The following is a 16,165-nucleotide window of genomic DNA, read 5'->3' as shown; positions in this document are numbered from 1 at the left end:
ACAAAAACGGCCCCCACCCGTGGTGCGCACCGGGGGATGGCCCGGTGCCCACTATAGCCAGTCCGGGCCTGGTTGCACTGGTTGCTTTCAAGAGCTGTAGAGTGAGTGCACCTCCAAAAGACCTGCCTCAGTCGGCACCTGCATCTATAATGTGACATGGGTGCAGAGGCACAGTGATTTCCTCATTTGCATGGGACCGTGCCCACATGCAAATGAGGGAACACCCTCTCCTGCTAGCTCTCGTGCTACATGTGCACCCGTGCTATCAGTGTTACAAAAGGGGCCACACAGGCATGTGTAGCCCCTTCTGTAATTCCATTTTCCCCTGGGGCACGCAAAGTTGCCAGACATGCCCATTGATGCCACTGGGGTACAATGTATAATACAGCCCATGACCTACATCCAGCCTTTTGCTGTGCCGGTGCACTTGGGCAGCAGTAACTGCCTGGTTTTTGAGGGTTGCACCTCAGAAAATTCAGGATTCATCCTTATCCAAATGCACAGTGTGTTGAAGGCACCTGCGTACCAACATCTAGAAAGTCTCACATTTTGTGCAACAAAACCGATAAAATTTGGTTTTAAAATTCAAACATTTTATATTCGCCACAGGCTTACAAGGAGATATTTCTGACTTCTCTGGAGTCCTTGTTTTATGTGCCCATACACACTTCAGAGAGACATCAAACTAGGCTTCAGGTTTTGATCCAACAACGAAACGCCTGAACTCTCTTATAAGTGTAGCTGGAGCATTAAACACTTTAATACCAACATCAATCTAAAGGGTCTATATAGAAGACATCCTAAGCCACTCAGGTCTGAAATAGGACTTTGCCTATTTCTGAGCTCAAAAGACTCGGAGGAGGAAAAAATGCGGCACTAAAATGTGCTATATTTTTTTTTCAGAACAAATTTTATTAGTGTTATGGCAGTTGACAGAATACAAAAGAAACACTGCTCCCAAGATTGCAGAAAGACAGTGAGCATAGAAGAGCAACAGCGTTCAAGAAATTCAGTCAACATTATCCAACACCCCCCTCCCCGCATCCCCACCCGGGTCCCACCCCCCTCCCTGCACGGTGTTCATATTGTCCAGAAACAGGAGCCAAAGCAGCATGGTAGCGACAAGTGGACAGTTCACATGAGGGTAGTATAGACGTGATCTGTATCAGAGGCTTGTGGCGCTGGGGGGTCCAGCAATAGGCCCCTATAATCAGCCCATTTCTTCCAAATCCTATAATGTTTCTTGGGGCAGCCTCTGGCCTCAAAGATCGGGCGTTCCAAACCCATGCTAAAGTCCATGCCCCGCTTCCACACCCCCACCAACGGAGCCTTGGGGGCTTTCCAGGCTTGGGCTATATCTCGTTTGGCTATTGTAAGACCCAGAAGGAGCAAGTGTCGTTTATACAGATTACCCCCCACTTTTTCCATAACGTGGAGCAGGCCAAGTTGCGGCGTGCGAGGGAGCTCCCATGCCAACACTTCCTCCAAGCATTCCCATACACCGGTCCAAAACCTCTGCAGCCGTGCACATCCCCATACTGTATGTAAGAAGGAGCCTACCTCACTGCCACACCTCAAACAATCCGGGGAGGCTATCAGCCCCGCCTTCCACAATCGTTCCCTCGTGTAGTATGCCCTGTGCAGGTATTTAAATTGAATAAAGCGCAGGCGCACCGCTATCGCAGCTCCCCTAGGGGCCTCCAGGGCTTCTCTCCAGTCCTCCTCCTCCAAGTCTCCCAGATCGCCCTCCCAGACCGCCCGCAATTTATCAAGAGAGGGGGAACAATGCGTAACTAACGTTTGATAGATGGTTGAGATTTTTTTTGATTCCAATTCCCCCATAAAGACTTTTGCTTCCAGGGGACTAAACTCCGGCAAGGACGATAAGTCCGCTAGTGCGGGGGTCAGGGCGTGGCGGAGCTGTAGGTACCTGAAGAACTGGGACCGGTGCATATCGAATTCATCTTGCAACATCTGGAACGATTTGAGGACTGTGCCCTTCAGGATGTGGCCCAGCGCCGAGATGCCTATGGCATCCCAGCCCTCAAAGCCCCGGAGCGCAGCCAGGCTGGGCAGTCTCCCATTGTGCCATAGAGGGGTTTCGCCCGTGAGCGTGTTCCACCATCCCATGCGGCGGAGCGCATCGCGCCACACTTTGAAGATTACTTGCGTGGCCCTCGGAAGTCTCTTCCGGATAGTCGCCGAGTATAAGATAGTATGGAGCGTGTGTGGGTCCATCATATACCTCTCTAGGGCATAGGTCGGGTCAGTGCGATCCCCGTACCACCATTCGTTAAGAACAAGTAGGTGCGATGCCTGATAGTAGGACTGGACATCAGATGCGGCCAGTCCCCCACAGTAGGTCGACAGGAAGCAGGTGCGGAGCGCCACTCTTATCGCTCCACCGGCCCATAGGAACCGACCCAGAGCCGAGTTCACCTGACGAAACCATTGCTGCGGAATTGGGTACGGGTAGTTCTGCAATTGGTACAAGATTCGGGGTAGGGCCACCATCTTAAAAATGGCCGAACGGCCATAGACATTTAGAGGCATCCTGGACCACATCTGCATGTCTGAGCGGATCCTGTCCCAAACAGGCACTACATTACGGGACCATGACACTCCCTGCACATCGGTTAGAAAGACACCAAGATATTTAAGGCCGCCCGCCGCCTCCTGAAGGGCCGAGGCCCAGGGACCCAAAGTCCCCCTGTCGCCCAGGACCCACAGCTTCGACTTCTGCGGATTGAGCCGGAGGCCCGACACTTCACCGAAAATGCGCATTATTTCAAGGACCCTCGGCCCCGATTTATTGAGGTCTGTAAGGAAGAACAGGACGTCGTCCGCATATAGCGCAATCCTGTCAGATGGGCCCCCAACCCACTCCACACCACGCAATTGGGCATCCATCCTCACCCAGGCCGCAAGCGGTTCCATAGCCAGGGCGAACAGGTAAGGTGAGAGAGGGCATCCCTGTCGGGTGCCACGACCGATGAGGAATGTGTCAGAGGTGGCTCCCGCTATTCTGACCGTCGCCGTCAGGTCCGTATAGAGCAGATGAATGTACGACAGGAAACGTGGGCCCAGATTGAGCCGGAGGAGGAGGGCTCGGAGGTATGACCAACTCAGGGAATCGAAGGCCCGGTCTATGTCCGCCAGCAGGAGGGCCGCGGGGATGCCCGCTGCTCGTGCCGCCTCCACCACCAGGTGAGCGCGACGTATGTTGTGTCTTGTAGCCCTGTGAGGCATGAAGCCTGCCTGGTCGGCATGGATCAAGTCCGTGATGTAAGGGAGAAGACGGTTCACCAACGCCTTAGCCAATATTTTCGCTTCAAAGTTCAGCAAAGAGATCGGCCGATAAGAGTCCGGGCTGTCTTGGGGCCTTCCCGGTTTGCAGAAAACTACGATCTCAGCGTGTCGCCAGTCCGCTGGCAATCTGCCAAGCTCCCGAGCCGCCTCCAGTGCCTTCCTATAGCGCATCCCCAATTGGAGATGAAACAACTTCATAAATTCGCAGGGGAACCCATTGGGCCCAGGGGCCTTGCCCGTGTTCAGGCCACCCAGTGCTTCCCCAAGCTCCTCCGCCGACAGTGGGAGGTCTAGGCGGGCCCTCGCCTCATCCGAGAGCGCCCGGGGAGGAAGGTCTGCGAGAAATTTGTCAATCTCCTCCGCTGGGAGAGATTCTCGGGGGGCATACTGGGTCTCGTAGTATTGAGCAAACATCTGGGCCAGGACCTCAGGGGCCGAGACAGGGCCACCCGCGGCATCTCGGAGACCCGGCAAGGGCTGGGCTTGATAAGTGCTTTGACATAGCCTATATAGCATTGTGCCAGACTTGTCCCCCCATTGATAGATTCTGCTCTGCGTAGCGAGCCAGGCCTGTCGGGCTTCGTCTAACAATAGCGAGGTGTATGACTGCTGGAGGTGCAGGAGCCGGTCCACGGCCACTCCATCCTCCCCCGTGAGACATCTGGTCTCCTGGTTCCGCACCCGGTCGGCCGCCTCCTCCACCTCCCGCCTGCGGGCCCTACGATTCGCAGCGCACCACGCAATGTCCACGCCCCGAAGGACTGGCTTGAGGGCCTCCCACAGGGTCATGGCATCTATACTCGGGTCCTCATTCTCTGACCAGTAGTGCGAGATAGCCTCCCTCATGTGCGATTGATAGTCGCGGCGCTGCAAGTGCCACACAGAGAGGCGCCAGCGAAACGGTTGTCGCCGCACACCGAGGCTCAACGTCAGGGCGACCGGGGAGTGATCCGACAGGCCCCTCGGAAGTATGGAGGTGGAGTCAATTCTGCCCAACCAGGGTTGCGGGACGAATAGGTAGTCCAAGCGCGAAAAGGATTTGTGGACCGCAGAGACAAATGTATATTCACGATCACATGCATGCTGGTGGCGCCAAGCGTCAATCCATCCCATCCCCTGCGCCATCCTACTCAGCCTCGTAGAGGCATCTGACAATTGACCACCCCCAGGCCTACAGCGGTCCAGTCTCCCATCCATCACATCATTCCAATCACCACCCACCACTGTCAACACATGCGGAAGAGTCGTCCATACCTCGAACAGTCGTTCAATCAGGGCATCTTGGAGTGGGGGTGGAGCATACACACTCCCGAAAACCACCGGCTCACTCCCCAGACTCCCCTTAACAAAAACATACCGACCATGCACGTCCAGCCATTGTGTTTCATGGGTGTAGGAGACCCTACGGTGTATGAGAATTGCAACTCCTCTGGACCCTCGTGTAAACCCAGCATGAAACACCTGATCATACCCGTATCTGCGTAGGCTCAGAACCTTGGTGCCCAAGAGGTGAGTCTCCTGAAGGAGCAACACATCCGCTCTTTCAGTCTTCCCCAGACGTAGGACTGCACTCCGTTTAATTTTGTCGAGCATCCCTCGCACATTCCAGCTCAAAATTCGCATGGAGGCCAGCGGGGGGCTCGCCCCCAGTACATCAGCCGCCATCAATCATCCAGATTCCGAAATCGTCAGGCCACTGAGGCCACACACACATGCTCAGTCGTCTCCAGGTTCCCATGTACACCGTGCTAAGGCCCTTCCCAACTTCCCTCCCCACCATCCCCGGAACCCCCAAACTCCCGTCCCTCCCCCTGCAAACTTCCCCCGGAACCCAACCACCCCAACAACCTCCCCTCCAACCCCCCACCCCATACCTCAGCAACATTGAAGTACCTGTCGCGATGCAGGCAATCTCAGCCCTCCAACGGGAGGCCCAAGACCCACTGCACCAATGGATCCCACCCAACTACCCACAAAGTGCCCAACTACTTCCCACTCAACACCTGGGAACGAACTCCGGGAGTAGGCCCGCCCTTGGAGAGGCGTCACCCGACCCACTGTCCACCCATGAGTACAAAATTGTGTAGTCCATCAATGAGTGGCATGTCCGAGAGCAGCGCCTGGCCTATACTATACTGCCAAGCACTTCAATAGTCCTGCAGATCCATCGCCGGAGTCAGTGTGAAGAGAAGGGCGTCAGGATTTCGATGGGGAAGAGTCCGTCTCCTCCGGAGCCTCGGCCGACTCGTCGCGGGGAGGAGGGCGTTTCTGGGAGCGCGCCCTCCAGTTGCTTCTGCTGCGTGACCTTCTGGGTGGTTTCGGAGGTCTCCCGGTGGTCGACGAGTCCGAGTTCCACCTGGGAGGGGTATGCACCTTGACACGCACAGTCTCGTCCGTCCATTCAAATACTTCCTCCGGAGAGTTGAAGAACTGGGTGCGGGACTGGAAGACCACTCGGAGGCGGGCCGGGAAGAGTAGAGAGTAGGGAATTTTGAGCTCCCGCAAACGTGCTTTTGCCGCGGTGAACGACTGCCTCTGCTGTTGGACCAGCTTTGTGTAGTCCGGGAACACAAGGATTTTGTGGTTCTCAAACATGAGAGGGTCCAGGGCGCGGGCCTGTCGCAGGATAACATCCCTGTCGTGATAGTTGAGCAACTTGGCAATCACCGAGCGGGGGCGAGCTCCAGGAGGTGGTTTTGGAAGGAGTGCTCGGTGCGCCCGCTCTACCACAAAGCAGCGCGATAGGGTGTCTGGGGGGAGCCATCCCTCAAGCCATTGGGTCAGGAAGGCCACCATATTTCCTTTCTCACAGTCCTCCGGGAAGCCAACGAAGCGCAGGTTGTTCCTTCTGGCCCTCCCTTCCGCATCTTCCACCCGCAGCGCAAGTCCCTTCTGAATCCCCTCCATGGCGGCAACTTTCTTCTTGAGGACGGCCACATCATCCTCGACCTCCGTGATCCTGGATTCCGTTTCGGTGATGCGGGCCACCGCATTGCGTAGGTCCTGTCGGAGCAAGGTCACGTCGGCACCGACCGCCCCGATCTTCGCATCCAACATGTCCCTCGACTGCGTGATCGCCGCCATCAGCGCCGCGTTGTCGGGTCCCGCGCCCTGGGGACCCCCAGATGCTCCGGCCGTCCCACTGGGTCCTGCAAACTTGTCCATTGGGCCCTGCTCCGAAGCATTGCTGCTGTTGCTCCCTCTCGTCATGGCGCGGATAGAGTGATGGTTCCGACCACGAGGGACCAGCAGTCCAATGTGCTCCGCACGTCGTGCACGGCCTCTGATTATGGACGTCTCCCTGACCGCCGTGAGCCTGTGGAGATGGAGCGCACCCCCGTGAAGCTCCCGCAAGGTGCTATACGTGCGGTGGCAGGGGATGGTGTCACGCGGTATCGAAACCGTTCACTACGCTGCGGGCCCGCAGCTATCAGCTCAACATCCGTGCCCCACCTCCCAGCTGTAGTAGCAAAACAATTTGGGGGGCCTCTTGTATGCCCAGGGTCGTGCCAGTAGGCTGCGGGGGTCTGTCCAAGGCACCTTCCCCCCACCGTGGCCCGAGGCGGCCACCGAGCAGGAGTGTAGCAGTATTCCAGCCCCAGGAAGAGCCCGGCAGGGTCGCAGTCCGAATATGGAGGGGGGAGGGGGGGGGGGGGGACGAGTAGGGGGTCAGCGGGGCCGCTACCCCCCTAGTGTGCCAGTGTCTCAGAGCCCCGCGGCTCGATCCCGCCGCCGAGTGGGGCCAGGCACAGTCTCAGGGCGACCCCTCCCCCACTAGGCCTTACACCCAGTCACCTCTCCTTACCCCACCTCCGCTGGAGAACGGGCGTCGATTTCGTCCTCCCCAGCCGGTGTAGCCGCCACCGCAGCAAGTGTCCAGGCGTCAGCGGGGCTCGATCAGTCCCGGTCGCCTCTCCGCCACTGGACTTCCACTGAGGCGGCACCTTCCGGCCGGCGCGCCCCGGCTGCCATACACTTCCGGGCGGATCAGCCCAAAATCAAGGTCCCGGCCGTGCTGTAGAGGCAGGCCCCTTCGCCGTCAGAATTCTCGGCGGCTGTATCTCCCCAGCCGCAGCCCGCCGGGACACCGGAGTCACTGCCGAGGCGTCGCCGTCGGATCCGCCGCTTGCCACCAGGTTTTTGGGCGCAGTGCGGTCGGGGCGACGTAGGATGCAGGCAGGATATGTGGCTGGCGGGACGGAGCTCGGTTAGGCTGCGTCCGCCATGTTCGCCGTCTTGGCCACGCCCCCAAAATGTGCTATATTTGAAGGGAACAAATTTATGTTGGCACAGTAGGAGCACATTTCTTGAAAAAGAAATATGGCACTGAGCTACAGAAGGATGGAGTGGGTGCCCTTCATTCCGCTATTTTCCAGATTTTTTTCTGGTTGCTAAGTAACTAGATCGCCAAAATAGCTAAAGAAAGAGAGGAAGCAGAGCTTTAAGTTATGCAGTTGTACAAAATCTTGCAATTCAAGGAAGAGAATGTCAGATTTATTTTCAGTCGCACTCAGTGGTAAAATGACATGCAGCAGAGAATTATAATTTCTGAAGCAGCAATATGATTTTAAAGAGACCTAACAAATAACAGTAGACCAAGTTGAATCTCCAAGTGGCATCACCTGTGAGACTGTTTCGCCCTCTCTTGCTTTAGAAAATGAAGCTATTAATTCCGGTTTAAAATAAGCATTGGCAAAGCCAATATGTTGCAGCACTCTAAGAGCTATTGGCGTTGTCAATGTCTTTTTAGCCATGCCGAATAGAAGCAAGTCAAGCAACACAATGGGGCGGGGGTTAGTCAAGCCACACAACACGGTATGTGTTGAAGGACTGTTAGGGAGAAGGTAAACAAGCAAAATGATGGGGAGGCAAGTCAAGCAACACAACACTGGAGGGGGTGGAGGGCATTTGCGGTCTTAGAGCCCATGCACCAGCCGAGCCCTGAAAATATTAGCTATGTAAATCATACAACATACATTACATAAAATATGATGTTTGTTCAAAACTCAAAAAACTGTCTTTGTTTTTTTCAATGTGAAATGCACGCGTTATATGCCTAGGTATGTGCAGCACTTAGCCGCGGCCGGTAGTGGGAGTACTGGCCGGGCGGTGACGTGGGGAGGGGGAGGGGCAGGGTGGGGGGTAGTAATGTATGGATTACGGACTTTTAAAGGTAAGTAAACCTAAAAGTAAATAAAAGGAATTTCGTTGCACAAACTGCATCGCATTTGGTGATGCAGTGTGTGCTACGAAATTCGTTTTATTTATTTTTATGTTTACTTACCTTTAAAAGTCCGTAATACATACATTACTATCCCCCACCCTGCCCCTACCCCTCCCCTCATCACCGCCCGGCCGGTACTCCCACTACCGGCCGCGGCTGGCAACACTAACAGGCAGTAAAAATATGTAGCAGACATGAAATAATGCAGTGACTAAGTTTAGATACTTTGATTAAAAAAAAGGGCGGCAGGAAGTTCAAATGCTGCGCACATTAATACTAACATTGCTAGAAGCCACCGTAGTTTATTTGGAGTTTGGGAATACAAAAAGAAGCATTTCTTTTCTAAGCGTGCCACTGAAGTACAATAAACACTGTTATGTTATGTTATGTTATTTTTTATTTGTTAAGCGCGCATACGCCCGAAGGCTTCTTGGCGCTGGAACACTAAGGGCAAACAGTTCAGCAGCACACAGGAATAAAACAAGGCAGGGCTACTCCATGACCACCTGCTTATGCTCCCTGCCTGCTATTTCCAGTCCTAAACTAAAGCCAGCCATAACAATGAGCTGTGCCAAGGCGGGTTTCACCTCCTTCCACAGCGCTTGTGTTGCAACCTGTTTCTAGCAGTTTGCTTATAACATCCACACCTCGGTACCCCCAACTCACTCACTTTACCCCTTGGCCGCAGCGGTAATTCCACCGCGGCGCTGGGGGAAGGGGGTCTGCGCGGCGCCGCCATGCTCGTGATGGAACCACCCCGTCACGAGCCACGGGCGCGCTGTGCTTGTGACGGAGTGGTACCGTCAAGGCGCGGAATTCCTGCAGCGTGGGCGGGTCGGCCACGCTGTGACGGAACCCCCCCGGCCACGCTGTGACGGAACCACTCCGTCACCAGCACAGCGCGTCGGTGGCTCGTGACGGAGTGGTTCCGTCACGAGCACGGAAGAGGTTAAACTAAGACGAGAGGGCACATCAGGCCAGAATGTAGATGAGCTGTGACATTAATAAAGCACATGATAGCACTACACTGAGAAGTTCTTATTAAAAGTGATAGTTTTGTCCAGCTGGTATTCTGAACTATTTGAAGGCGCTAATGAAGAAAAAAAAGGTTTGGTGAAATAAAATATTTGACCAAGAGCTCACATTTTAAATGGAGAAGCTGCGATTTATCCAGGTTTTCTGGTTTCCCTTTGTACAACTCAGTCAGGAAATAGGTATTTAGTTGTCTCTCCTTATGTTAAGGCCTTGAAATCAAAGCACTTTGCATAAGCACTAATTACATTACACATGCTCACACGGACTGTTTAGAGGCATGGGGAGATCACAGGATGTTGAGCAGGCACCGAGAGGGTTAGTAGACATGAACACAAAGCAGATGATATTTCTGCTAAAGATAGTCCACAGGGAGACCAATACATTTGAAGTACCTTCAGTGACCTCCAGGACCATCTGCTTTTATTACACAGCTCATGTAGACCAGCTTCGAGGTGGAAACCCAGCAGTAACAAAGCAGAATAACACATAAAATCAAAAGCATTTCAGGAGCTGCTGTTCACTGCTGTACACAAAGGAGCCACCCACCACGTGACCAGCACTCCCCCTCCCACTCTTCTCCCTGCCTGAGAGGGAATGCTTGCAAAGCACACCAAAGATGCCCAAAGTAAAACAAATAAAACCACGCACCAAAACGGCTCCCAGTAAGACGGTTGCAGGGAGCGCATTGAAACTGCTTCTAGGCTGGGGAAAATGGGAGGCTTGGGGGGGGTGGAGGAGTTTATGAAGCAGGGAGTGGGGGTGGAGAGAATTTAACTGCAGCAGTGAGGAAAAACATAAGCACTCATGTGGAGTGCTGAAACATAAAAGAAACGCACTGGAGCAGAGGGGAAACACAAACTCTCATGTGGAGTGCTGGAGCACAAAGAGAAAAGTAGCTCCAAAAATGTGACCAGTGGATGTACAAAAGTACTTGGTCCATGCTCCAGGGCAGGGATAGACATGGGAAGAGGACATGATGTAGGCACGCCTTCACAAACCGGAATGTAGGAAATTTAGGAAATGATAGTGACGTTGAAGCAAGTAAACAAACGTCTGTGGGCAGGCTATAAGCCCACAGGGGCAGCATATCTTTGAGCCCCCCTTGCAGCACTGTTGCACCATGCAATGTGGTGCAAGAGTGACGCAAAACAAAAATGAGATTTATGAAGCCACGCAAGGCCACCTTGCGTGATTTCATAAATCTTGAGTAATTTTACTCAGCGCACATCGCTGCGTTTCATCACTCAGTGTCAGGAAGGTTTCCAAGGTGTTGCATGGGTGTTCCTACTCAACATTCATTATGTTGATGCATTCCGAGATTAAAAAGAACAGGTACACCTGGGAATGAGCCAATAAGATATGCCTCCCCAGGAGAGGCGTAACAAGAAGAAATATCTTAATTTCTCTCAGGATTGTTTTGTGCAGGAAGGTGCCCCTTTCTGCACAAAAACGATCCTGCATGCAACGCAGGCAGTCTATTGTGCGCCAGTGCAGTGGATAGGACAGGAATGCTTGTGCAATGTAGTGCTTTAAATGCGGCACTTTCCTTCCCTTGCTGCCCTCCACCACCTTTTCATAAATATGTCTCACAGTGTGTAAAACAGAAATACAGAGGGTGTGTACCTCTCCCTATTAAAAATCCTTACCTGGCATAGGGATACTCTGTCTCCTGTTCCCTGGGTTTTTTCATTTTAATTGCACTTCCTAGGGATAAATACGCAGTGCAATTTAGAGGAAAAAAACAGTCCAAAGGATAGCTACTATTAACAACTGAACACTGACGCTAAAGCTTTGCGTAACTTTTTAGTCTGGTGGTACTTAACACCATCGATGCTGGTGACGGAACCACTCCGTCACCAGCCACGGACGCGCTGTGCTGGTGAAGGAGTGGTTCCGTCACGGCCCGGTCGCCGCGCCTGCGCGGTGCGGCGCGTTCTATTGGGCGGGCGGGGCTGTGACGGAACCACTCCGTCACAAAGCACAGCGCGCCCGAGGCTCGTGACGGAGTGGTCCCGACACGAGCATGGCAGCACCGCGCGCCCTCCCCTCTCCTCTAGCGCTGTGGCGGAATTACCGCCGCAGCCAAGGGGTTATTGTGAGGAAGTTGGTGGTCTATAGTGAACACAGGAATACCTTGGTTGAGTGTTGTGATTGACTGAAACATCATTGGTGTGTGATGCATATTTGCCAAGGGGGGCTTTTATTCTACTGGTTTGTAGTGCCCTGCCCCCAAGGTCTGTGGGGCCCCTCTCATTTTCTATTGACCTAAGTGTGTAAACAACATGCCTCGCCTAGCCGAGGTCTAAAAAGAGAGGAACTGCGACTGTGCCTGAGGGACTTTAATGCAGGGGCTCCTTGTATGCTGTTGTCTAAAACATGCTTGATTGTGAGTGACATGTAAGCATGCAAGGCATCTCATTAACCTTAAATATGACAGTTTACGTACCGTAGTTGGTTGAGTAGCGACGCAAACGGGGTAACTCCAATACCACCAGCCACACAGAGGCTAACCTCATAATTTAACACTTCTTCAGAGGGGCTCCCAAAAGGGCCGTCGATATAAAGTCTGAAAAGGAAAGAAGTATTAGTTGTTTGAATACATGTGAATGATAAAGAAGATGCATTCTTTGAATGTACTTCCAGTTCGATGTAGTTGATAAAAGTTCTGTCCATCACTCGTTTGATTCAATATCTGTGAATCTGCAAACTAATCCCGTTTTAATACAGTGTTTAGTGAAATTAATGAAACCTACGTCCTTTTTGTCAAGTAATGATATGTGCAGTTGCCTCTAACTTCCTGTCCTAGGGAGCATTTTAATGAAGGACAGATTCCATAGTTTGCATGTAATGGCCGCACAATAAAATGTAGCAACATAATTGTCCCCATAACAACTACAGCTATTTTAAATCCCAACGATTACATATATAATAAATGTTCTATACAACAATTTGAGAACTGTTTTTCCCTCACACGTTTTTTGAAACCGCAGTCTGACTGCAAGATAATGATATCAGATCCGAAACTGTTTTGAGTTTCACATTTTTAGAAATAAGTACTTCAAACCAGAGACCTATTTCACAAAGGAAACTGGTACTCAAAAGCTGACTGTTGCAATTCTAGTTAGCTCGATCAGCGGGCTAACCCCCAGATTCATCATGCTCCTCTTTTGCGAGTCCTTAATAGCGATTATTAAGGAATCGCTATTAAAGACTCGCAAAACGGGATGCATGTAGAAATCGCAAAATTTATAGCGATTTCTACTGCTTCCTTATTTTCGATTCGCTAATTGCGAATCGCAAATGAGGAATGACTCCCCATTCATTCCTATGGACCAAAGGCCCATTGGAATGAATGGGGAGTCATTCCTTATTTGTGATTAGCAATTAGCGAATCGCAAATAAGGAAGCGATTTCAAGGGTGCCAGGGTGTCCAAAGGACACCCTGTAGCACCCCTGAAATGGTGATTTACACTGGTGTTGCACACACACATGTCCAAAGGACATGTGTGTGTGTAGCATCCAACTTAGAAAAATGCACTAAAGTGCATTTTTCTAACTTTTCGCTATTTACCACAAAGTCAGACTTCGCGGTAAATAGTGGCCCAAGATTGCGAATTCGCAATTCTAAAATGGTTCATGAATTGCATTTAAGGAATCTCAAATAGAGATTCCTTTAATGCAATTCCTCGCAATTTAGCGATTTCAAAATTTGCGATTTGGGATGATGAATCCCAAATGCAAAAAAAGCGCTCGCAAAGGGCCAGATTCGCAGAATCTGGCCCTTTGCGAGCCGATTTTGGCTTCATGAATCTGGCTGCAAGTCACCTGTTTCAGAGATCTGTGTGCAAGCTGAGGCACAGATTGCAATCCAAGTGAGAAGGTATAGTGGTATTTTGCACCTACTGCAAACATGGGAGCACAACCGGTTTGAAACACATCCCAGTCCTTGTCAGCTTGCTCCCTCCCAGGATTGCACTGAATGAGTGAGCTCTGCGTCTACGGATCATGACAGCATATAAGGGAAAATAAAAAGTTGACTTTTTTGCACCTACAATTCACCCACTATTGCAACAACAACACTCCAATCGGCACTTATGTTATGTTAAAAAGATTTTATATAGCGCACGGCTACTCCGGGTAGTGTCCCAGCGCTTTAATAAAAACTAGGAGACAGACAACGGGGCGAAAAGGGATCAGACGTACGGACCTACTGGACAAAAAGCCAAGACTTTAGCTCCCTCCTAAAACCTAAGAGACTTGCATTAAGTCTCATGGACACTGGCAGAGAGTTCCAGAGCTTGGGCGCCAGATAGCGGAAAGAGCGTCCACCAATTCTGACCCGTCTGATTGATGGAACTTGAGCCAGAGCCAGGGAAGCTGACCCTAGCGCCCTCGTAGGCAGATAGAATGCCAAACGATTCCTAATGTATTTAGCTCCTGTGCCATGAAGCGCCTTAAAAGTCAGTGAGAGAGCCTTGAAATCACTCGTTTTTTAATGGGGAGCGAGTGGAGATTTTTTAATAAAATAGTTGCACTGGTTCTGCGATGAAGCCCATGAATGGCTCTGGCGGCAGCATTCTGCACGACCTGCAGGCGGGAAAGAAGAAACTCCGGCAGGCCCAAGTAGAGACCATTGGAGTAGTCCAAACTAGAGCCAATGAGCGCCTGGACAGTAACCTTCCGGTGGCAGAGGGCCAGCAGAGGAAGAAATGTTCTCAGCATGTTAATAATGCCGAAGCATTTGCCAACAAGACCCAACACCTGAGGCTTCAAGGTAAGACCGTCGTCTATCTGGACTCCCAGATTCTTGGCCCTGGAGGATACAGCTGCAGGAGGAAACATAGCCGGCGGCCACCAGGTCTGCCATCTGGGGTCGGCAGGACAGCCAAAAAACAGCAACTCCGACTTGTCGGAGTTACATTTCAGGCTGTGCCGTTCGAACCAATCAAAAACGGCTCCCAGACAGCCTCTGATCTGCTCCCTATCGAAATCGGACCCCTTCAGACTGGTAAAAAGAAGCTGGGTGTCATCAGCGTAGGACACGATCTGGGCACCGAAGGACTCCGCCAGAGCTGCCAGGGGTGCCATATAGGTATTAAACAGCGTAGGGCTCAAAACAGAGCCCTGCGGCACCCCTACCTCAAGAGGTGGCATCTCGGCGGAGAAAGGAGGGGCCCAGACCGTTTGCCGACGGCCAGCAAGGAAGGACTTAAACCAGTTAAACACCGGTCCCCGCAGCCCAATCTCCCTGAGTCTTAAAAGGAGACTGCCGTGGGGAACGGTGTCAAAAGCCGCCGACAAGTCCAACATAATCAGCATGGCCTTACCTCCCGCATCTAACACCTCTCTGATGGCATCCGTCACCTCCAGTAGGGCAGTCTCCGTACTCATGCTGGCCCGGAAGCCCGACTGAGTATCATGGAGGATGTTATTGCTCTCCAGGAAGTTCGTAAGAGAGGAGTGAACGTGCTTCTCCACGACTTTAGCCAAAGCCGGGAGGAGGAAGATAGGCCTATAGTTGGCGTGCAACAGAGGGTCAAGATTGGGCTTCTTCAGAATCACAATCTCTGCTTCTACTGTCCCACTGCTGAATTGCTGTTGGTAAACAATGGCCTCTAATAATCAGTTCTACCACCCAGCCTACCTCCCAATCATTTAATGTTCACCCACTGAATTACCCATTCCACTGCAACCTCCAATGCAAGCTAATTGGGGCAGCCTCACAACACAGAGGCGTGCCAACCCTCCCTTCACCTGACCCCACTCACTAGTGAATACTACCACCACCCATTAAATAAGTGAACAAACTAAGATCTATAGAAACCTAACAACCATTAGGACGTTCTATTTTAGACACTAAAGCACTTCACAACTGGACTCCGCATACTGAAAACCTAAACATGTGCTAAAGCCATCAGTATTTAACACACAAAACACAATCCCGTTTTTATATTTTTGATGACAAACATCATACAACGACTTACATCTCACTAATATGGACCAGCTCGTTCCCAGTCGTATTTAGTACTCAGTAATGATTAAAGAGAAGAGAAAGGTCAGGCAGTCAATTCTTTATGATTTAGAATCTTCAGAGCACATTAAGGTCAGTGTTAGGCACCTGAAAATGTGGCACTAGCATAAGAAATCACATTTCTAATCTATAGCATCCCTTTGATTTGGCACATACTGCATGAGTTCCAAGAGAACATAATTGTGTTATATCAGAAATTTCAACCTGGGATCTGTATATGCTCAGTCAGCCGGCTAGAGCATGGTTTTAGGGCTCAGCTGCTAAGGGCTGGTTCTAGGTTATCAAAATATTTCAGTGGCGACCAAGATGCGTTACTTGAGCATCTGAACTGTCTTGGGAACAGGTTGCACTTTAAGGCATATTCTTTATTGGTGAAGAGGAGTAAGTTGTGGGTGATGCATGCTAGGTTGAACCAGAATACACCTTCTGCACGAAGGTAATATTGGCTACCCCGGGGTTGGAAGAGAACGTTGTCAATGCTGTTTGCCTTGCAGCTAGAGGGTCTATGTTGCTGCTGATTTCCTGCATTGAAATCAAGAGCTGAGTAGATTAATGATAGCCTGGGT

The 16,165-nt window shown here is 51.5% G+C and overlaps 1 protein-coding gene across 7 annotated transcripts in view; it reads right to left on the bottom strand.

The window, feature by feature from the left end:
- The window catches only part of NOX4 (NADPH oxidase 4), an 840,225-nt gene that overhangs the window by 109,514 nt on the left and 714,546 nt on the right, over positions 1-16,165 (bottom strand). For all 7 annotated transcript variants that reach the window (XM_078658423.1, XM_078658420.1, XM_078658421.1 and 4 more), the window contains one exon: positions 12,015-12,134. In XM_078658423.1, coding sequence (XP_078514549.1) covers positions 12,015-12,134 — 120 coding nt within the window. The remainder of the gene's footprint in view (positions 1-12,014; positions 12,135-16,165) is intronic.

Source organism: Lissotriton helveticus, chromosome 8 (assembly GCF_964261635.1).
Source record: "Lissotriton helveticus chromosome 8, aLisHel1.1, whole genome shotgun sequence".
NCBI classification, from domain to species: Eukaryota; Metazoa; Chordata; class Amphibia; order Caudata; family Salamandridae; genus Lissotriton; species Lissotriton helveticus.
The sequence above is the reverse complement of the archived record's forward strand: the minus strand, read 5'-3'. Positions and strand labels throughout refer to the sequence as shown.